This window comes from Acomys russatus, chromosome 13 (assembly GCF_903995435.1).
Source record: "Acomys russatus chromosome 13, mAcoRus1.1, whole genome shotgun sequence".
In the NCBI taxonomy this organism is placed as follows: domain Eukaryota; kingdom Metazoa; phylum Chordata; class Mammalia; order Rodentia; family Muridae; genus Acomys; species Acomys russatus.
This window is the reverse complement of record NC_067149.1, coordinates 50,568,562-50,591,688: the sequence shown is the minus strand read 5'-3', so window position 1 is coordinate 50,591,688 and position 23,127 is coordinate 50,568,562. Positions and strand designations below refer to the sequence as shown.

The 23,127-nt window shown below is 46.9% G+C and overlaps 1 protein-coding gene across 1 annotated transcript in view; it reads right to left on the bottom strand.

The window, feature by feature from the left end:
• Positions 1 to 1,837: 1,837 nt before the first annotated feature.
• C1rl (complement C1r subcomponent like) overlaps positions 1,838 to 23,127 on the bottom strand; it is a 29,185-nt gene continuing 7,895 nt past the window's right edge. The window contains exons 2-7 of the mRNA XM_051155652.1: positions 21,366 to 21,452; positions 20,579 to 20,807; positions 5,964 to 6,153; positions 4,349 to 4,456; positions 4,161 to 4,232; positions 1,838 to 2,829 (exon numbers count right to left, since the gene is read on the bottom strand). Coding sequence (XP_051011609.1) covers positions 2,057 to 2,829; positions 4,161 to 4,232; positions 4,349 to 4,456; positions 5,964 to 6,153; positions 20,579 to 20,807; positions 21,366 to 21,452 — 1,459 coding nt within the window. The 3' untranslated portion in view covers positions 1,838 to 2,056. The remainder of the gene's footprint in view (positions 2,830 to 4,160; positions 4,233 to 4,348; positions 4,457 to 5,963; positions 6,154 to 20,578; positions 20,808 to 21,365; positions 21,453 to 23,127) is intronic.

Sequence of the window (23,127 nt, the reverse complement as noted above, 5' to 3'; positions counted from 1 at the left end):
ATGTATTTTGCTCCATCAATAAGAAAATACATACTTTTTATAAAAATAAAATTTAAGTAATAAGAATGATGTATGCTTATTAAAATTTAGCGAGTAGAAAATAAGAGAAAATTAGTCAAATTCTCTCTAACCAAAACAACTTTGGTTTAGTATTTTTAGAATACGTTTACTTTAAACCTGCTTATTTATTTATTTATTTGGTTTTTCAAGACAGGATTTCTCTGTGTAGTCTTGGCTGTCCTAGACTCGCTTTGTAGACCAGGCTGGCCTGGAACTCATAGATATCACCTACCTCTGCCTCCCTAGTGCTGGGATTAAAGGCGTGCGCCACCACTGCCTAGCTTATTTGTTTACTTTTTTGAAGATTTTACTTATTTGTATTTTATGTGTATAAGTGTTTTGTCTGCATGTATGTATTGTGCTGTGTGCATGCAGTGTTGCCTGTGGAGGCTGGAAGAGGCTGTTGGAAACCTCAGAACTGGACTCGCAGGCATTTGTGAGCTTCTGTCTTTTGTGGTCCAGTTCCAGGGACCTTTGAAAGAGCAGCCGGCGCTCATAACCTCTGGGCCATCTCTCCCAACCACTAGACTATTTTTTCTTTTTTTTTTTATTAATTTATTCAGATTACATCTTAATTGTTATGCCCTTGCTTGTCTTCTCCTGTTCCTCCCTCCCTCTTACACCCTATTCCCCTCCCCTAGGTCTGTGACAGAGGGGGACTCCCCTCCCCCACCATATGGTCACAGTCTATCAAGTCTCATCTTGGTAACCTTCCTATTCTTTCTCTGAGTGCTACCAGGCCTCCCCACCAAGGGGAAGTAGTCAAATATGGGGCAGCAGAGTTCATGTACTAGACTATTCTTAATAGTCTTTTGAACTATGCATAGGACTTGGAAAGTAGAACCAACCATATTCAGATACCACCAACTTTTAATTTTATTATTATTATTATTATTATTATTATTATTATTATTATTATTAATTATTTGGTTTTTTGAGACAGGGTTTCTCTATGTAGCTTTGACTGTCCTGTACTTGCTTTGTAGACCAGGCTGGCCTCGAACTCACAGCGATCCACCTGCTTCTGCCTCCTGAGTGGTCAACTTTTTATTGATTGATTTTTTTTTAAGACAGGGTTTCTCTGTGTAGCCTTGGCTGTCCTGGAGCTGACTCTGTAGACCAGGCTGGCCTCGAACCTCCCCCAAGTGCTGGGATTAAAGGCATGAGTCATTACCATCCAGATATTTTGTTGTTGTTAACTTTGAAATGAGATCAAGGCAGGCCGTGAACTTTTAATCCCTTTTTCCTCAACCTCCTGAGTGGCTTAGATATTGGGTGTGTATCACTTGCTCAGCTTGTGGGGAGGCATGAAACCTCAAGCAAGAGCCAGCTCTGGTACTTCCATGAGCCACCGCACCTAGCAACTCCTCATTGTGAGACAGGGACAACATACCCTTTGCCAGCACAGAGCCAGCATTAGGTGAGGTAACAGGTGATGCTCCCAGATTCCCGCAGATGTAAAACGAGAAAGGAAATATTACTGTAACGGCATGTAGGAGTTGGGATAGGTGGGGAAGCCATCTGCTTTGCGTATTTGAAGGTCATTGTAAGGGTCTTGGGAATAGTTCAGAAACACAAGTCCATGAGTAAATACAGAAGAAACTGTCAGTAGATGAGGTAGAGGATTAAAAAGACGAACATGATGACGCTGTGTTTGCGAGCCGGAAGTGGGAGCACGGCCATGGGTCTGAGGCCAGCCTGGGCTACAGAGTGAAATCCCGCCTTGAACAAATGAAAGGATGCTCTAAGCAAAAGTTGCTTAGATGCACAGGGTACAAAGCCCAGGAGAACAGAATGTGAGACGGGTGCAGTGGGCGCTGCTTCTGATTTGGGATGCTGTAGGTTGGGGGAGGGGTTTCCTCTTGGCATTGGGGTTGCTGAATCGGTGACTTAAATCGGGTTCCCTGGCTCCAAGTGGATCCTCACTCCTGCACAATCTTGGCTGGGACCTCCACAGCGCTGCTTGGCCACTGCTCAGCCTCTCCCCGCCCCTCAGTTAGTCCTTACCTTCCATCACCCTCTTGATCCAATCCACATAATTGAGTACTTTGGTGTAGAAGCCATACCCCTTGCCACACCCGACGCCCCAGGATACAATGCCTGTGGCCACCCAGTGACGAGCACGATCGTCCCACACCACGTAGACGCTGCCACTGTCTCCCTGGCAGACGCTATTCGTCTGTAACTCGTCCCCAACGCAGAACATATTGTCGGAAAACACCTCAGTCCGCTGCTTCCGGCGGAGCCAGGCTTCACAGGCTTGCCGTGGAGCTACAGGCAGCTTTGAGTATTTCAATTTTGTCGTTAGCCAGCCCATCTCCACACCAAACCCACTGACGTAGCCCCACAGGCCGCTGTGGTACAGGGTCTCATTGTCGGGCAGACAGACTGGGAGGAGGTTGGGGCCCAGAGGGACACTGTGTTGAAGCTCCAAGAGAGCGATGTCCCCATTGAAGTTGTGGGACTCGTGTGGGCGGTAGTCCGGGTGAACCACCACCCTACGGACAGGATGGCTCCCCAGTTTCAGTAGTTCGTCTATGTCCGTGTGACCCAGAAACACTTCTACACTCCGGTTCTTTCTGAGATAGATGCTGTCCTTGGGATATATGGTATGGGCAGCCGTCAGGATCCATTTGTCACCCAGCAGGGCTCCGCCGCCACGACCATAGATACTGGTGAAGGCTTGCCAGGGAAAGTTGCCCAGTTTAGCTCGGGAAGAACCAGAAGTCTTTGGGTCCTGGGTAACGGGGATGACTGGTCTTCCACAGACTGCAAGAGAGGTGAGGTAAGGTGAGCAATCAACAGCTGTAGGAGATTACCCTCGAGGCCCATGAGGCGGTGTGGTAGGTGTAGGACGTTTCCAGGTGAGACTCGGGAGAGGGCCACGACCTTCCAAGCGTGCAAGGCACAAGTACTGAGGTGAGCAGAGAATCAGTCCTGACACCAGGAGGCACAAATCCTGTGCGGGACAGGACAGTCCTGCTGTTTCAGACATTTTCCAGTCCTTTCTTAACCCTGTTGTGCAATCTCTGGTCCACAGTTTGTCTTCAGTGTCTCTTGCTTCTGTTTTCTGAGTCCTTCTTTCATTTGTAATATCTCCCATGTCACCTACACTCCAACCCAGGCTGCCCTGCAATGTCCCATAGATCAGACTTGGTGGTGGGGGCAGTTCTTTCATTAGAAAATATGGATTTTGACAGGTGGCTTGGTGTATACTTGTAGTCCCAGAACTTGGGAAACAGGCAGAAAAATCAGGAGTTCAAGGTCATCCTTGGCTACATAGGGAGTTTGAGACCATTCTGGGATATACGAGATTGTCACAAAAACAAAATACATACACACAAAAAAAGATTGAGGTGAGGTTAAACGTGGATGACCTTGAATTTATTATGCTAAGGGGAGAAGCCAGTCATAAAAAGTCTTATGTGATTCCATTTGTACGAAATGACCAAAATGAACTCACGGAGGCAGAAAGTAGATTAACTGTTGACAGGTCATTGGGGCGGGGCAGAGAGAGGCTGTGTGTGTGTATGTGTGTGCGTGTGCACACACACCCATGCGCATTTGTATGTGCTTTCTTTTCTTTCTTTCTTTTCCTCTTTTTGTTTTTTGTTTCTCGAGACAGGGTTTCTCTGTGTAGCCTTGGCTGTCCTGGACCCTCTTTGTAGACCAGGCTGGCCTCGAACTCACAGAGATCCACCTGCCTCTGCCTCCCCGAGTGCTGGGACTACAGGTGTGCGCCACCTCTCACAGCTGTGTGTGTTTTCTTCATCTCCATTTTCTTTCTTTCTTTCCTTTCTTTTCTTTCTTTTTTAAAGATTGATTTATTTATTAAGCATACGGTGCTCTTCCTTCATGCCCGAAGAGGGCACCAGATCTCCCTATAGATGGCTGTGAACCACCCCGTGGTTGCTGGGAATTGAACTCAGGACATTTGGAAGAGCAGCCAGTGCTCTTAACCTCTGAGCCATCTCTCCAGCTCCTCACCTCCATTTTCTATTCTAGTACTTTCCTTTCACCTCATGTGCCAGCCTCCCAGGTACAGCTGAGGCCTGCTGGCACCTGGCCACTGCAACAGCACCAGGCATGTGGCTACTCACCTGGCACACAGTGAAGAATGTCTCCATCCTGTCTGTCCTTCCAATCCCCCAAGGATGGGCCACTAATTGTCCCTGCAGAGCAGAATGAGGGACAGCAAAGAATTGGGGGGGTGTCCAGCTAGGAGGACAGGCTCAGAAGGCCCCAGGCCTTTTTGTAGAAAGTGCTTCCTCAGCAGGCAGGGACTCACCAGTCTGTCCCGCCTGATAATAGGGATCTTGGCAGTGGTTCTGAATCTTGGGAGGGTCAGCTCCAGATGTGGTGACAGCCTCAGCGTCCCCATTGGGCTGGCTCACAGCTGTAGAGAAACAGCACTTCTCAGGGCTTCGCACAGACTTGTGAAGTGGCAACTCAGGGGATGGTTCTGACTGTGTCTACATGGTCAGTGCACAGGACTTAGCAAAATCCAAACTCTTTTTTTCTTCCTTAAAGATTTATTTATTTACTATGTATACAATGTTTTGCCTGAATATACACCTGCAGGCCAAAAGAGGGCACCAGATCTCATTATAGATGGTTGTGAGCCACCATGTGGTTGCTGGGAAATTGAACTCAGGACCTTTGGAAGAGCAGGCAGTGCTCTTAACCTCTGAGCCATCTCTCCAGCCCCCCCAAACTGTTTTTCATTGATCAGGTTTTCAGAACTCCAAGAGCTTGAAAACAACAGTTAGAAGTGAGTTGTGGAGAAACTAGCCTTTCCAAGCACAGCTGGTGAGAGTATTAATTAGCAAAACTTCTGTGGAGAGAAGTTAAACAGCTACCAAATTTAAAAATGTGAATGTGTTGTAACCCAGCATTTAAACTACTAAGAATTTACCCCAAAGAAATTGCCATACCTGTGCTCAAAGATGTGTGTGTAAGGATATACACAGCCACATTGTTGGTGGCAAGAAAGTATCCATGGTGGACTCACTAAATATATATGACAGCAGTGAAGGGAATAGTGTGTGCTATTAAAAACACAATGTGTCAATGCTCACTGTATGCACAAAAGAAGGCCCAAAAGACATACTGGAGTTGGGACTGGAGAGATGGCTGAGCAGTGAAGACCATTTGCTGCTCTTCCGGAGCACCCAGGTTCAGGTCCCAGCACCCACATAGCACTTCAGCACTCTAGCACTAGGTGATCTAATGCCCTCTTCTGGCCTCTGTAGGTACTAGGCACACACACGGTGCACAGACATACATGCAAGCAAAACACTCACACACATAATAAAAATAAATAAATCAAATAAATAAATAAATAAGTCTTAAAAAAATAAAGGCATACTGCACTTAAAATGGCAGCCCCAGAACGTTCTGTACATAATACAACAAACAGATGCAACGTGTCCTCAAGGGTGTAGCTGGAAAGCAAGGATGCTTCTGGAAAGTGTGGTCAGTGACAAAGACCAGAGATCAAAGAATTTTACTTTCCACACTTGAATTTAAAAGGTATCTGTTATGTGCAAATATTACTTTTTCCAAAAAGCAAGTCACTGTTTGAAAATCTAGATTTCCACCCACTCACCTGACTTTCTGATTTCTCTTGATCTGCACAGAGGGCCTGTAAACTTTCCTGAAAGTAAAAAAAAGTAAAAAAAGGAAAAAAAAACCTTTCCTGAAAGTAATGGCTGGAGCCAAGCTATGACAGCTGCCTAACTGGGCTGCTCACTAGCAAGGTCAGCACTGGGACAAGGATAGAGTCAGCTCAGGTATCCCCAAGTCTCACTTGTCACCCATGCTTCCACTTGGTCTGTCAAGGGTCAGGGACCAGGAATGGGGTCACAAAGATTCTCTGCCTACACTCCCGGAGGGACCCTCACCTATGGCTTGGTAGAGAGCCAGGAAGCCTTTGTGGAGGTTTGTGGTCTTGTTCTTGGAGGAAGAGTGTGCCCGGAAGGTCAGCCGCAAACTCCTCCCTAAGGACACAAACTCCCTGAGACCAGGAGGGCTCCCCAGAGAGGAGCCATGCTGCCCACACAGCCGGGTTGCATCTGTTCCTCTGGTTGAAATCTGAAAGAGGAAGCAGAGGATAGGAAGTGTGGGGCAAGTCTGTGCCACTGGCTACAGGGTGCGGGGTCATGCCCGCCATCCCTCCAGCTCTTCTGGGAAATGATGCACTTCTGTGGAGCCCAGAAGCTGTTCATGTTGAGGTCTTCCTGAATTAGCGTTTTGTCTCATTATTGACCCCCAAGGGTCCTCCAGAATGACCATGTAGTTGATGCTCTCTTACCCCTAATTACCTTGTAAAACTTTACTGTTTTTTTTTTCTTCCCTTCCAGAAGATTCCTTGACTCTCTGCATTTCTCGCTGGATTGTAATTTCTAAGAAAAGACTACATCTGCTTTGCCAAGTTTTGAGTCCCTGATACTTGTAACAGACCCCCTAGACCTTAGTAGGCCCCAGACCTTAGCACAACGATGTCATGATGGAAATGCTATTCAGGCCATAAAACTCAGCACGCAGGCAGCACCACCTGCTGAAAGGAAAGCAAAGACCGAATCCATCAAAGACCAAAGTTCTAGGCAAGAATCTAAATGCACTCACCTTGCTTTTTGGCTTTCACAGTTCTGCTTCTGGCTAATGTTCTTGTTGACTGGAGTATGCCAACCCAGGTTTTGTTTTGTTTTTTTGTGCTCAAAAGCTCTCCCTGAGAAAGGCTCAGTGCTATACTGGGGTCCTGTACAGCCAGTATAGTCACTGGCCATCTAATAAAGACTTTTTATTGGCTTAAACCAATAGTCTTCTCTGCTGGATATTTCACTATGTTTCTGGAAGTTCCGCAGAGATTCCCCAGAGATGAGACCTCAAGACATCAGGGGTCTTAGATCCTCTCGGAGCAGAGACCCAGTATGGAGGCCAAAGGGCTCCTGGTGGGCATGCAACCTGAGATGGTCCAGGTCCCTCCCTTTGATCAATGCCTGCCTAACGACATGCCAGAGAGATCTGACACTTCCACCCCACAAGGAAACGAATTAGAAGGTCTGGTCCGTCACCTCTGGGGGTAAGTCTGGTTAAGGTGCCTTCTGTTTGGACACACAGGAGAGGTCAGATGTGGTGCTGACCCAGTGTCCTGGATCCATCTGTGAAGCGTCACTGGATCTTCTGTTCAGGTGTATGAGTGTGTGGTGATCACTCTTGGTTGTCTTTACTGGGGCTCTCTCTGTCTCTGTCTCTGTATCTCTCTCCTGCCCCCCATCTTTTCTATATATTTTTGTCTGTTCTCTTTCTCTGTATTGACCAGTGGCTTTCTCTGGTGTGAGACTCTCCCTGCACTGCCCATCTCCCAAGCTTAACAACTGTGTCTCTTGTTGGGCACCCAAATCCTTTTGGCTTTGCCAGGTCATCCAGAGAAAAACAAACCAAACCAAACCAAACCATACCAAACACAAAACAACAATCACAACAAGCCAAAAAGGTGTGGGGGAGGGGGAAAAAGATAGAAAACTGAAAAACAAAAACAAAAACAAAAACAAACAAACAAGCAAACCCACCCCACCTGTCTCACACCCAGAGTGTCCACTTGCTTTGCTGCTTGACTCCTGCTTATGGTCCAGGTTGGGCTGGTCCCTGTGTGGAGGTGCCGGAGGGGCCGGGCCTCTCTCATTCATCTTAGCAGATGCAGACACGAGGGAGAAATAGCTCCCCACCGTGTGCATTCTCTTTGCTTCCCTGCCTGCTCTAAGCAGCCCTAAAGACAGGGGGAAGTCGACTCCTTCTCCTTTCATGATTTGTGCCTCCTTTTCAACCAATATTCCATATAATTGGAAAATTCGAAACCCACCATTCCCTGAAAAAAAATCAGAAAAACTGCTCTTGGGCCAGGTAAAGGGATCACTTCTGCTCAGTATGGCTTGTGTAGAGTGGATTTTCCCTTCTATTCAACACAGACCAAGGAGACTTTAAACAATTTTCTCTAGGTCCTTTTTTGAAGGAATAAATACAGCTGCTAAAATGATGTCCATTGTCACTGAGTTATTAGAAAAAAAATTGATTTTTTTTCCTAAAAAAAAAGATTTTTAAAAACTTTCTTTTTAAAAAAAATATTTATTTATTATTACGTATATGGTGCTCTGCCTGCACATACACCTGGGCGCCAGAAGAGGGCACCTATCACATTATAGATGGTTGCGAGCCATCATGTGGTTGCTGGAAATCGAACTCAGGACCCCTGGAAGAGCAGACAGTGTTCTTAACCTCTGAGCCATCTCTCCAGCCCCGTAAAAGTTTTTTTTAAAAAAAGGTATAAATAAGTCCTGGTTGCTGGAGGTAACTCAGGAGGTGTTTAACAACACAGGCTGCTCGAGAGACGAGACCTTTTGCATAAACTGAAAGCCACCGTCACCTCTGCTGATGGGATACAGTTAGACTTACAGATACTCAGCAAAGATGTTGGTGTCTTACTCTCTGTCAGAAGACTATCTCCTAGCTGAAGCTCTCTCTCTGTCTCTGTCTCTCTCTCTCTCTCTCTCTCTCTCTCTCTCTCTCTCTCTCTCTCTCTCTCTCTCTCTCTCTCTCTCTGTCTTGTAGCCTTGGCTGTGGCTGTCTTGGACTCACTTTGTAGACCAGGCTCGAACTCACAGCAATCTGCCTGCTTTTGCCTCCTGAGTGCTGGGATTAAAGGCGTGTGCCACCATGCTTGACTCACTCCAGTTATTTTTAATGATAGCACCTATAATTGTTCAATCAGTTCAGCTACCCTCATCCAGATTAAACACTACTCAATAACCTGGAAACAAAAAAGGGAAACTGCAGTCCATAATGCCTGCCTTGGAGAGACAGGCACCTGGTGCCCTGCCAGTCACCCTGAAATGTTCTTCTCTTGCCTGTGAAGAAACCTTGGACCTCTGATCCTCATGATTCTGATTCCTCCAGAGGAACAGGTATACACTTGCACCTGAAATATGTATTCTTAAGTCTCCCATTGGTAGAGGTGAGTTAACCCATTTTTGCTTTTACATGGACAGACCCAGAGGAGGTTACGGCAGCTAACTTACCTGGACCAGGTTTCCCCCAAGGACTTAAAAATTCTCCAGCTCTGTTTGATGAGACACTAAATGCTAAAGCTGAAGTAAATAATGAAAGGACCACTGAGAGATTGCTGCGAGAGTTGCCGCTATTGGGCTGCAGAATGTCAGTTAAGAAAGGCCAACTTTGTGCATCAGAGGCTCCCTACCTATCTTGGCTACTAGCTGAGAGGAGGAAAGAGGAGCCTGTCTCAGAGTAGGGTTGCTGCCACCTTTCAGATCCTAACCCCAAAGACTAAGAGACAGGGTTGAGAGGTCCTAGGTGTGGCTAGGTATTGTACCTCTGGATACCAGAGTCTGCAGTAGAGCAAGGCCTCTATACAATAGCACATGGTTGGGGGGGGGGCGCACTGTGCCCTTAATCAGGACTGAAACTAAACAAAGGACATTTGAAGCTTTAAAAACTGCTCTGACTTCAACTCTTGCCCTAGAACTTCCAGATGTCTCAAAAACCCTTTCATCTGTTTGTACATAAACAAAAGAGATTACAAAACTGATTTTAACCCAAACTATGGGGTCATGGAAATGTTCTGTGACAGATAAATGGGCCCTGAAGCCTCAGAATAGTCCGCCTGTCTAAGAGCCGTGGTGGCTACTGCTAATCTAATGAAAACAAAAAACCAAAAATGAACAAACAAACAAGTTAACCATGGGTCAGAATACTCACAGAGCCCCACTGATACCCTCCTCTGAGGAGCCCCAGAATGCTGGCTGTCTAATGCCTGTGTGACCCAGGACCAGGCCCTACTCCCGGACCACCTTTGAGTGCAGTTTGAGAAAGCCACCACTATCAATCCTGCCACCTTCTTGCCTGATGACGACCTGTAGAGGTTCATTTATGATGTCACGAGATGAAAAATAAAGCCAGGTATGTGGGAGTAGCAGTAGCCACTTTAACTGAAATGATTTGGGCCCAAACCAGGTACCTCAGCTCAGAGAACAGAGTGGATCGATCTGACCCAGGCTCTCGGATGCAGAAAAGGAAAGTCCACCACCACCACCACACACGAACAGTTGCTGTGCTTTCACTACCAGGCATGTCCACCATATGACCTAGACAGAAAGGGGGCTTCTCACCACTGGGAGAAAGGCCATTTAAAACAAAAAGAAAATCTTGGCCCTCCTGGAGTGAATTTGGACACCAAAAAGAAAATTCCCCTGAGGCTTGCTGATCTTGGAGCCCAACAAGAGGCTCCAAGAGAAACAGAGTCTATTAATATTCTGATGACATCTCCCCAACCCAGTGCTGCCTGAGATTCCATAGTACAAACCAAGAGGAAATAGAGACCTGGAGCCCACAGGTTGATGGAGGACACCAGAAATCGTTCTCCTAGAAACAATGTGGTGGACTCTGGTAACTGACCCTCACCAGGCTACTCATCAGGGTCCACAAGACTTTCTAACCAGACCAAGATATGTTATACCTAGACTGAACAGCCTGGGTCTCGGGGTATCTCAGCCTGATGCCAGTTTGTATTCAGGCAAAATCCAAATCAAAGAGCCCTATGCAGGAAGGGGTCTGAATGAGAGGCCAACATCCATGTGAACTCTGGGAAAAGTGGCCTTACCAAGACCCAGCCTGCCAGGGAAGGATGTAAAGACTTCCTAGTTTTTACAGATGCCTATTCCAGGTGTGTAGAAGTGTTCATCATTCGGACTGAAACTACTTAAATAGTAGCTGAAAATCTCCTCCAGGAATTGGTCCCCTGATAGGCCTCCCCGTAGAAACTGAGTCTGACAATGGCCAGCTTTCATAACTAAAACATCTCAATAGTAAAAGCTTTAGGCATGGATTGGAAACTTGATTGTATATATAGACATCAGAGTTCTGGGTAAATAGAAAGAATAAACAGGACATTAAAGCCGGGTGGCGGGGGGGTGGGGTGGTGGTGGCTCATGCCTTTAATCTCAGCACTCGGGAGGCAGAGGCAGGTGGATCTCTTTGAGTTTGAGGCCAGCCTGGTCTACAAAGTGAGTCCAGGACAGCCAAGGCTACACAGAGAAACCCTGTCTCATAAAAACCAACCAAAAAACCAACCCAAACACAAACAAACAAATAAAACACAACAACAACAGCAAACAAGGACATTAAAAGAAACTAACAGCACTCTCATTAGAGTTCAGCAAGAGGTAGACAGAATTCCTTTCCTTTCCTTTGCTTTGGCACCCCATATAGGGAAGGATTCACCCCCACACGATTATGTTTGGAAGACCTCCCCTACTGCTTCCCTGGTTCAGAGACTAGCAGTGGCAAAAGTCTCTAACCATTCCACTCCCTCCAGTCCTCCATACAGGCTAGTCACTGAACTACACAAAAGACCCAGGCAACCTCCAAGTCCACCATCAGCTTCTCCTTGTTTGAGCCCAAGCAGGTAGCCAAAGGGGTGCTGGATCCAACCTTGAAAGGAAGCCAAACAGTGGTTTTCTCTGCTCCTAGGTCTCTGACGGTGGCTGTCCTTACACTATGGGTCTGCCACATCCAGGCCAAAAACAGAAGCGACGGCTGCCATCACATAGACTGTCATCAGATTATGGACCCATTAAAATCAAGGTTTTTTTTATCAGGTCCTGGGCCCTTCCACTCCTTCCTCCTTTTACCTTCTCCTGAATCTTTTTTTTTTTTTTTTTTTTTTTTTTAATTATGTGTGCAGTATGCATCAGATCACATTATAGATGGTTGTGAGCCACCATGTGGTTGCTGGGAATTGAACTCAGGACCTCTGGAAGCACAGTCAGTGCTCTTAACCACTGAGCCATCTCTCCAGCCCCCCTTCTCCTGAATCTTATGTTTGGTATGAATGCAGTGCCATGGTCCAGTGCCTGCTGCCCTCAGGTGGGGCTTGAGAACTGAGGAAGACAGGTACAGGGAAGGCATTTGAATGTGAGTACAGACCAGCGGCCCATATTCATCTTGACCTTTGCTCATTGGTGCCCACTTAAAATTTTGACTATATTGAAAAAAAGATGTAGAAGTTTACCTTTTGAGACAGGAATCTAGAGCTTACAATTTTATGCAAGCCCTGTGGCTGGTCCCTCTAGTTGCTGAAAGCAAGGGAGTTTCCATTGCAAAAAATTGGGGTTGTGAAATAGAGGCTTCCTGGAAAATTCATTTAAAGAGATTTTGGCTTTTGGAAAACAGGGAAAACTTGGGGAGTCAGATTTTATGCCACAGGAAGAGACCTGAGGAAAAGATTTAAACTAGGCCTTTGCGTCCGACATATGCCTAGACCCAAGCAACTCTCCTCTCCAAAGCATTTAACACACCCAGGGCCAGAGTCCCACCTCCCACTTTTCTGGATCCCATCTCTATCTTCCACTCTTGACAAGGTCCGCTGCTTAGTTAATCATCCCCATACAGAGATGGACCAGGATTGCTGGTCAAGCTTAGAGCTCTGGCCCCATACTCCAACAGGGACAGGAAGTAACCATATTGCTAGCCCATTGACTTACAAAGCTCACAGTGACCAGGACAGCCCAAATTAATGTGAGAGGACCTGGAAGTTGTCTAATATCCAAACCCTTTTACCTAGGCATGCCCCCTTATTCTGATGCCTGCTGCTCTGCCTTGTGGGCTAGCTCATGTGGACAGCAGCAATGTTGCTGTGACCCCAAGGCCACTTGGTGGGCGGGTACTAGTGGTTTGACTACATGTGCCTCTGCGAATGCTTTCCAAACCGAGAAAACACTTCTACACATTTTAGTACACATTCTGTCTCTGGTATACCCATATCATGGGGAAGAGGGAAAAAGTACATTTTGAGATGGACACTGAACTATTAAAAGAGAGAGAGAAAAAAAAAAAAAAAAAAAAGCCATGCCTTCTTTCATTTCACTCCTGGTTGGAGCTGGTACAGACATGGTACAGACAGTCTTTATCATGGGAGATTAAAAAAAAAAAAAAAAAAAAAAAACAAAAAACCCCAAACAAAAGCAAAAAACCAAGCACACAGGCTGATCAGGACCTAGAGGTATTAAAAGTTTCTATTTTTGAATTAAAACAGCAGTAGCCCTCCTTTCAGAAGTGGCCCTACAGAACCCAGAACCCAAGAGGCTTACACTTATTTCTCATGAGATAAGGAGGTCTCTCTGGGGCTTTGGGAGAAACCTGTTGTTCCTATGCAGATCCATTAGGAGAAATTATAAAAACAAAAACTTGTCACGGATGGAGGGAAAAAGCTCAAAAAGAAAAAGAGACAGAGATATAAGCCGGATAATTAGTACCCAGCTTTGTCCTCTTGGGCCCCCTGGCGAGCTGTTCTGCTCTCAGCCCTGGCTGGGCCTTTAGTTCTCACTCTGACTGAATTCACAGCAAGGCCCTGTACCTTAACCTACATGGCCAATTATGTACCAGGTCAGTAAAATTAATGGTCCTTAGGACCAACTGCACCTCTTCAGAGCAGAATGAGTGTGATTTAACTCATTCACAAAAACCAGTGGGGGAATGTAACAAGGCCTCTGATCTTAGCACAACTGACTCCATGATGGACGTGCCATTCGAGCCATTAAACTCAGCACGTAGGCAGCACCACCTGCCAAAATAAAAACAAAGACCTAATCCACCAACGTCCATTGCTCTGGGAAAGTCTCTAAATGAACTAAACTTGCCTTTTTGGCTCCTGTAGTTCCACTTCTGGCTAGCTGCTCTTGTTAACTGAAATGTATTAACCTAGGATATATTCTCTTGTGCTTGAAAGTTCACCCTGAGAAAGGCTAAGGGCTACACTAGGATCCCGAATAGGCAGTGTAGCAGCTGGCCAGCTAATACACTTTCTGTTGGCTTAACCCGGACTCTGAGTAGTCTTCTCTGGTGGCTACCGCACAACAGCTCTCACCACAGTGCCTCGAGCGCCGCAGCTTCAAATCAGCGCATGCCCACAGTGACTCCCAACCTGTCCCCTTCCATTTTTCTAAATAACTTTCTACAGCCAACTAACATCTGTGAAGCCAGAAGACCTTCTGTGAAGACAGCCTGAGCTCCGTGCCCTTTCTAGTTTCCTCATGGGCTGTTCTTCCTCTTGCTCTGTTCACTCTACATGAAATCCTCACAGCGTGGGAATCCAAGGACATAAAATACACACGATGTGGGTATACTGGAGGCTGGATATTCTTGCTCAACTTAGTAAAGTTTTCCCTACGCCTATAGGGCTTATGATGGAATCTCAACAAGTGGTGCACTTCAGTCCTTGGTTTTTGAAGTGTGGGTCTCCCTACACAGCGTGGGGTGAGGCCTCAAACTCTTGTATGAACTCTTATTTCCTGGATGATGCTTCTGCCCCTGCCACCTCCTCCTCCTCCTCTTCCTCCTCCTCCTTCTTCTCTCTCTCTCTCTCTTTCTCTTAGACTATAAGTCTGGCCTCAAATTTATGAGTCTCTTGCCTTAGCCATCACGTGCTAAGATAACAGATGCATACCACCACATCTGGTTTATTCTAGGCTGTTTTGTTTTAGGCGGAGTTTCACAATGTAGCCCAGGTTGGCCTGGAACTCAGTATGTAACCCAGACTAGCATTGAATTTGTCACAGTTTCTGCCTCAGCTGAGCTACCACACCAAGCTTACTCTGACACCTTGCTAGTTCTCCATTCGCCCATTTTCTACAAATTTCAAGTTTCTTTCTTTCTGTTTTTTTTTTTTTTTTTTTTGAGACAGGGTTTCTCTGTGTAGCCTTGGCTGTCCTGAACTCACTTTGCAGACCAGGCTGGCCTCGAACTCATAGTGATATACCTGCCTCTGCCTCCCGAGTGCTGGGATTAAAGGTGTGCGTCACCTCAAGTTTCTTTATGACTTCGTCCATCCCGACTCTGTATGGCCACATCCACTGAGAACTTGGCAGGAAAACACTTCTCAGTCCCTCTAAATGTCTGGCTCAGACAGGCCCAATACTGATCTTTCAACGCCGACAAATGGAACGCCCCACATTAGGAGGCAGAAAGCACTTGCCATAGGAGACATCTCGGCTGGTTGACTTGAGTACCTCTTACTCTTTCCCGCACTGCCTCACCCTTTTCTTTATCTAACCTTCCCTTCTCATCCACTTCCCCTCCCCTTCTTCCTCCCTTCTTATTTTTCTTCTCTCTGCATGTATGAGCACTGTGTGTGCAGTGTGTGTGTGTGTGTGTGTGTGTGTGTGTGTGCAGTATGTGTGTGTGTGTGTGTGTGTGTAGGGCGGTGCACCCATTCTTGAGTACATGTGCAGCGGCCAGAGGTCAACACTGGATATCCTCTTTCATTCTTCTCCCTGTTGGTTTCTGAAGCATGGTCTCTCACTGGGCTGGCCAGCGGCCCCTTGGGATCCACCTATCTCTGCCACGGCCCCTCTAGGCCTGGGGTTGCAGGTATGTGCCACCATGCCCGGCCTTTGCGTGGGTGATGGTGATCTGAGCTCATGTCTTTTTGTTTGTGAAGCAAGTGCTTTACCCTCTGAGCCATCCCCCAAGCAATTTTTATTTTTCTTAACGAGTTGAGTCAGCATCTATGTAGCTATCCTCAAACTTCCTGTATAGCCGAGGCTGGCTTTGAATTCCTGATCCTCTTGCTTCTACCTTCTAAATGCTGGAATTATAGGCATGCACCACCGTGCCTGGATAGCCCTCCAGTTTCTTTCTTTCTTTCTTTCTTTCTTTCTTTCTTTCTTTCTTTCTTTCTTTCTAATCTCATCTCATGAACTGTCTAATAAACCAGATTACGCAGGCTTCTAACTATAGTGAAGAGTCAGCACATAGCTGAGAGCCATAGAGTCTAATTAAATCTAGATTTTGTTCTTAGTTCCCTGTGGGACATGGAACTTTCTTTTCTCTCTTCGTGTGACTTTCTCTGGAAGGAGAAAGGAGGGAGAAATCACATCCTCGAACTTTAACTCTTCAACAAAAAGGGAAGAGCCAGTCTAGGATTGACACTGTCTGTGATTAAAGAGGAACTGAGCTCATAGCAGGTGCCCAATAGATACAGGCCGAACTGGATATGACCATGGCCGGTTAAACTCGCAGGCATAAATGCAAGTACTTTGCAGATGAGGATTTTGCTCAGTGGTGGAGCGCTTGTCTAGCATGTGAGACGCTCTGGGTTAGAGGCCCAGTGCTGCCCCCATCCCAAGGAACTTAGTGCTGGACCCAGTGGTTGCATTCCCACACAGTTGTCTCTTTTCCTACTTTAAACCCCGTTAAGATGACTCCAAAGACACACAACAGCATCCACAGGCAAGGACAGAAAGAGAGGAGATGATGGCCAATAACAGCCAGGGGACACAGATGGCAAAGTGGAGAATTGGATTTGGAAAAGTGGAAACCAACATGAAGCTAGCAGGTTCTCACCACTGAGCTCTGCAAAGATTCTGGGTTAGGCAGAACCAAGAACCTTTCAGGGGAAAGAGATGAGGGAAGGGCTGATAAGAGGCCAGCAGACAGGAAGTCTGGGTGGGAAGACCACAGGGTTCTGAGTCTCCACCCTATCCAACCAGGCAGCTCTTTCTAACCGACCTCGGTAGAAGAACTTAAACCAGTAGCCCTAGGTTGAGGTCCTTGGGTACACCTGACATGGGTGGTAAAGTCTAGCACCAAAACCAGAGGAGTAAAGCAAACACCAACCAACCCAACACTGAGAGGCTTCCTCGTCCTTGATCCCTGGTCTCAACTTGTTTCCAGAATGTTGGGAGCCCCCAGTGGAAGGGCGGGGGGCACCTTGCTGAGGAACTTTACTGTGCCAAGCAAAAGACATGTACACGCTAACCTTTGAAAGGTCCCCCAGGATACCTCTAGGTCACCCAGTTAATACTGTCTGCTATGATCTGGCTAACTCAAAGCTGGATATAATTTAGTTGCATTGTCGGTAGTGGTGCCTTCTGCCTTTAATCCCAGCACTCAAAAGGCAGAGACAGAGGATCTCTGAGTTGGAGGCCAGCCTGGACTACAGAGTGAGTTCCAGGACAGCCAGGGCTACATAGAGAAACCCTGCATCAAAACACAAACAAACAAATAAACAAAAACATGAAACAAAAAATAAAAAGAGTTAGGCTAGAGAGATGGCTCAGAAGTTAAGAGGTTGATCTTCCACCGTCCATTTCCCAGTAACCACATGGTGGCTCATAACCATCTATAATGAGATCTAGCGCCCTCTTCCGGCATGCAGGTGTACATGCAGGCAGAACACTGCATACACAATAAATAGATAAACCTTTTTAAAAAATCAAAAAGAGAAAAGAGGTAGCCCCCCCTCTAGGGTTTCTCTGTGTAGCCTTGGCTGTCCTGGACTTGCTTTGTAAACCAGGCTGGTCTTGAACTCAGAGAGATCTGCCTGCCTCTGCCTCCTTGAGTGCCACCACGCCTGGCAGGACATGGGTCTTTTAAGAGGTAATTAATGTATTTGTGCCTTTATTGTAAGAGTGGGTTAGTTACTGAAGAAATGTGCTCCCAATGAAAAGGAACTAGGCCCACATTTTCCTTGCTCTTGTGCTTGCTTGCCATTCCACCATGTTACGACAGCAAAGCCTTCTCCTCACCAGCACCATGCTCGTGGACTTCCCAGTCTCCAGACCACGAGCAAGATAAACGTCCAATGCTTATAAATCACCCAGCCTGTGGCATTTTGTTACAGCAGCAGAAGATGAACTGTGACGCCATCGTTTGTTTTTCAAGACAGGGTCTTTCTGTGTAACCTTGGCTGTCCCGGACTTGCGTTGTAGACCAGGCTGGCCTCAAACTCACAGCAATCCGCCTGCCCCTGCCTCCCGAGTGCTAGGATTAAAGGCGTGTGCCACCATGCCTGGCTGCTGCAATACCATCTATAAACCCATCCCTTGACAAATGTTAGCTATTCATGTAGAACTTTTAAATCAGCAGCTTAGTGGTTTAATCTTAAAAGTACAAATGGCTAGGCAAATATTACTAGACATTGCAAGACAAGTCTCTCAGACAAAAAGCAGAGGTGAAGACAGGCAAACGGTGAAAAGAAACTTGGATAAAACACTGATAATGCAGAAAACAGAAGAAACATTTAAGACTAATCCCCACGAGAGGAGAACAAGCAGATATTGCACATGTGGGGTAAGAACCACATATTTAGAAAGAATGAGTCCTTATGAAGACATCATCAACTAAAAGGTTTGAATGTGGGGAAGTTGGGGCCTGAACTGCAGCTCAGCAGCTCAGTGGCAGAGCATCTGTCAGTGTGTGGGGGACCCTGGGTCAATTCCCAGCACCACAAAAAGGAAAGACAAAGAAATATTCTAGAACGTGGAGCATAAAGACCAGGAGTTGGAAAACGGAACAGAGAAGAGAACTGAACTAGAGACTAAGTCCACTACATGTGACTGCTGACGCGCAGGACAGAGTGGTGGCTCACAAGCACCTGTTACTGCAGCTCCAGGGAATCTGATGTCCTCTTCTGGCCTTCACTGGTACCTGCCAGCACAGGGACACACATATATACACGTGTGAGAGAAAGCGCGCGTGTGCGTGCGCGCACATACCCACACACACATTAAAAAGCAATGTGAAAGGAAGCAGTTGTCTGTAAATTATTAAATAAGTAAAGCAAGAATGTTTCCAGAATTAAAGGACTAGGTTAAAAGTATCTTGATTTAAAGCCACTCCCCCACCCTACAATGAGTGAAGTGCCATCTGTATCACAGCACACATCAAGTAAAAGTTCAGAACACTGGAATAAGGAAAATATTTGCAAAATTCTAGATAGAGAAATGGAAGATTTAGAATGATAGTAGCATCATACCTTTTTTTTTTCTTTCTTGTTTTTTGAGACAGGGTTTCTCTGTGTAGCCTTGGCTGTCCTAGACTCGCTTTGTAGACCAGGCTGGCCTCGAACTCACAGAAATCCACCTGCCTCTGCCTTCCGAGTGCTGGGATTAAAGGTGTGTGCCACCACACCCAGTCGAGTAGCATCATACTTTTAAGCAATATTAGAGATAGAAGACAATGTCATCAACATTTTGGAAACAATGACTTCAAATCTGGAATATTATACCTAGGTAAACTGTCCACCCAAGGTGGGGGTCAAACAAAGGCACTTTAGGCCATCTAGAATTTCTGCTGGGAACGATGGTGCAAACTTTTAATCTCAGCACTCAGAAGGCAGAGGCAGGCAATTGCTGTGAGTTTGAGGCCAGCCTGAGTCCAGGATATTCAGGGCTACACAGAGAAGCCCTGTCTCAAAAAACCAAAAAATTAAAAAAAAAAAAAAATTAACATATCCTTTTAAAGGAAGTTATTGGAGAGTGACTCCTGGGAAACCCACAAGCTCTAGAAGAAAGGAAATGTAATTGCTATCTACTATGTGCTCAGACGCGAGTGTTGTAAAGTCCTAACTGTAAATAATAAACATTGGGGAGTTTTAATTGATAATACAGGAAAGTGAGAGAATGGGTGAGGGGGACTGAGGGTGGTTAAGGTCTTACAGCTGGAGTCAGTACTCACCTTCTATAGTTGGAAGTTTAAAGAAAAACGAAAGCGAGACAAATATTAAAAAATGCATAGAAGAATAAGCACCCCATTTACACATATGAAGGTAAATACAGCTGGGACAGCTAAATTGTAAATGGTTGCCCCTCACAGAGGCTGAGACCACTGCTTCTCACCCTCACCCCCCTAAGCCCCTCCCCCCCAACCTCTGTACAGGGAATTGGATCTGAGGTCCTGGCAAGCACTCTACTAATGAACTGTATCCCTAGCCCTTTAATCAGACATATAACCAAAGCACTCAGAAGGCTGGGGCAGGAGGGTTGTGAGTTCAAAGCTAGCCTGCATGACTTAGTTTTTGTGTCTGAGACAAGGTCTCCCCCTATGTAGCCCAGGCTGGCCTTGAACTTGCTCTATAGCCCAGACAGGCCCTCATCTTCTGATCTCCCTCCCTAGTCTTTTAAGTTCTGGGATAACAGGTGTGAGCCACCACATCTGGATAGGATGAATTACAAAATTATGCACACAACTTATTTTGACATATAATAAAATTGAACCCCCCAAATAACATAAAGTATGATTTAAAACTACTCTTATTTTGAATAATGCCCTTGCTGTAATTTTGTGACCTCTCTTTCTAGATGAAGCTGGTCCTCACTTGATACTTAAATCATTTGTCATTAATTACGTCCGTTTTCCTAATTAACAAGACCTACATACAGCATGTGCAGTCCCAGACCTTTGCCTGGATTGTAGACCAGTAATATTTATGTGTCTCCTTGTAAGTCCTCAAAACCCAGGGCCCGCCCCGTAGCCTTCCCTCTAAAAGTTTGGTCAGACCTTGTGGGTTGCCCTGGACAGGGATGTTGATGGGATGCCGTAGCTAGGCCTCAGGGTCTCTGACTTGGACACCTGATCCGTCCTCTAGTTGGGTAATTCAGGGCAGAGCTACCTCCCACTGCGCATGGAAGCCTCCCTCCCCAGAACCCCTTGGAGGCGAGCTCACTATGACAGAGTCTCCTTCACAGCCTGGGGACGGCTCCAGATCAAAGTCCTGGAAGAACAGCCTCACAGCAAACCCCTCTGGAGCCTCGATGTCAGCATGGCTCTCCTGACCTTTGACATATGGCTCTGGGTATCCGGGGGATGTCAGTTGCTGAGGTAGCTGCTGGGCCAGGAGCACCGAGGCCTTTGTGGGACAAGTTTGAAGGACTCCCCAGAGGAGCAGCCAGCACCTGTGAGTGAGCAGGGGGAGACAAGGAGAGGTCATAGAACTCTACCAGAGGCCTGTGGATAGAGTGGGTTGTGGCAAGTGATGGCAAAGTATTGACAGGCTTAGGGCCCAGCAGCTGTGTCCTTAGCCCCAGAGTGTTGGGTATTTTCTAATGGCGCCTTCCTCACTGGAGTCAGTGTAGGTTCCCACCCAGGTTTCTCGGCAGCCTGATCCCCACGACTGAAGGCTTTCTGTCCTATGAAGGCATTGTTACGGCTCCTTTCCCTCAGGAGTCCTGTCTAAGCTAGGTGGCCTCCTGCCTCAGCCAGTCTCAAACCTATCCCAGAGTACAAGTTAGGGGGCATTTAAATATGATTCAAACAGACCACATCCAGGCAAATTCAGTTAGTTTCCACTGGGTTGTCCGTCCGTCCATCCACACCCTGTCCTCCCCCCACCCTACCCCGTGTGTGTGTGTGTGTGTGTGTGTGTGTGTGTGTGTGTGTATGCAACCCTGTGCCCTGCCTTCCTCTCTCCCTGCCCCTTTCCTCCTCCAGGGCCCTCTATGGGGCAAACTCACATCTTGCCCATGTAGCGTGTGGAGGGAGAACTCCACAGATGGTTCTCCAGCTCAGGGGGTACCAGGCCTCTGGAACAGGTTAGAGTGCTTGGCCCAGGTCAGGCAATAGGAGGTGGGGCTAGAGGAGGCCCTTTGGGGCGGAAGGCAGAAATTACTGGAAATGACTTAAGATACTCTGGGTTAAGGGCCACCTGCTGGCAGACCGAGGAATAGTTCTCACTGTAATTGAAAAATCTTCAAAATCATGCTGGGGGCTTTAGAGAGCAGAGTGGGAGAGGGTTGACCCTTGACTGTTGTGTATTTTGGGGTGTGTGTTGAGATATAGTCATATACAACCTGGACAGGCCTCAAATTTGCTATGTAGTAGAGGCTAGGCTGGTCTTGAACCCCTGACCCTATGATAATAGGTGTGTGCCCACGTTGGCCTTGGAACTCACTCTGCAGTCCAGACTGGTCCCCAAACTCATGGTAATCCTGCTGCCTTAGCCTCTGGAGTGCTGGGATTATAGGCACACACTCGCACACCCAGCTCTTCTGGAATATTCTTTTACTCTATGTGTCAGTCGTGGGTACTGTGATGCTTCTTATGACTGGACTAGCCTGTCATGGGCTAATCTTTTCTCCCCTTCAGTTACATCAGCGTGATGCCTCTTGGAAAACTTGAAGATTGTGACCCAGGAACTTGAGTCTTCCTTGAACTTGAACTTCCTTGAACTTGAGTTCAGGCGCTTAGTCATTTTAGTCCCAGCCACAGCACCTGGAGGCTCCTTGTCTGGCAGGAGCAGGGCTGCAGTCCAGCCGAGGCATCTCCAAATCCCTACAGCTCAAGCTGTAAGGCCAAGATCAGGAGCCACAGCTTGAGGTAGAGGACTTCACCCTGCACCCAGCAAGGGAAGACACCCAGTCGTGGCTTGGGGAATGTGGGACGGTTAGGGAGCACATGTGGAGGCAGGTGGTCCTGCTCTTAGAGGAATCGGGTGCTCGGAAGGGTTTGCATTCTAGAGCACACGCCAACCTGAGAGAGTTGGCTGCTTCTTCTGTGTTGCGTGTGGCTGCGTGGCTTCTCCCAAAAGCAACACATCACGAACACAGAGATGGCCCCCATTGGCTCACATGTTTGAAGGCTCAGTCCCCTTCAAACTGTGCCCCTTGGGAGGGGGCTTTGAGGGTCAAAGCCTTCAAAAGCCCATGTTAGGCTCAGTCTCGGTCTCTTTCTGCCTGCAACTTGTGGACCACATGGGAGACCTCAAGTTCTCCAAAACTGCGCCTGCCTGGTGGTACATGCCCTCCCCGTGATGACAAGGAACTAGCCCTCTGGAACTGTTAGCAGTTAATAGCTTTCCTCTATAGGTTGCCTTGGCTGTGATGTCTCTTCACAGCAATAGAATAGAGACCAGGAGAAGGATGTTCAAGGTTTTTGCAAACTTAAAAAGGTTAGGAGCTGGGCAGTGGTGGCGCACACACACCTTTAATCCCAGCACTCAAGAGACCGAGGCAGGTGGATCTCTGTGAGTTCAAGGCCAGCCTGGTCTACAGAGTGAGTTCCAGGATAGCCAGGGCTACACAGAGAAACCCTGTCTCAAAAACACAACACAAACAACAACATCATCATCATCATCATGGTGAGGAGCACTACAGTCCATGCCGGCAAGGGAATGGCCAAGAGTGAGGGTCAGGGCACATACAGTTTCCCAGACACAATATTGAGAAGCAATCCACCTCTTGTGTGCCATGTTCCAAGCCCACGCACACCTGGGGATGA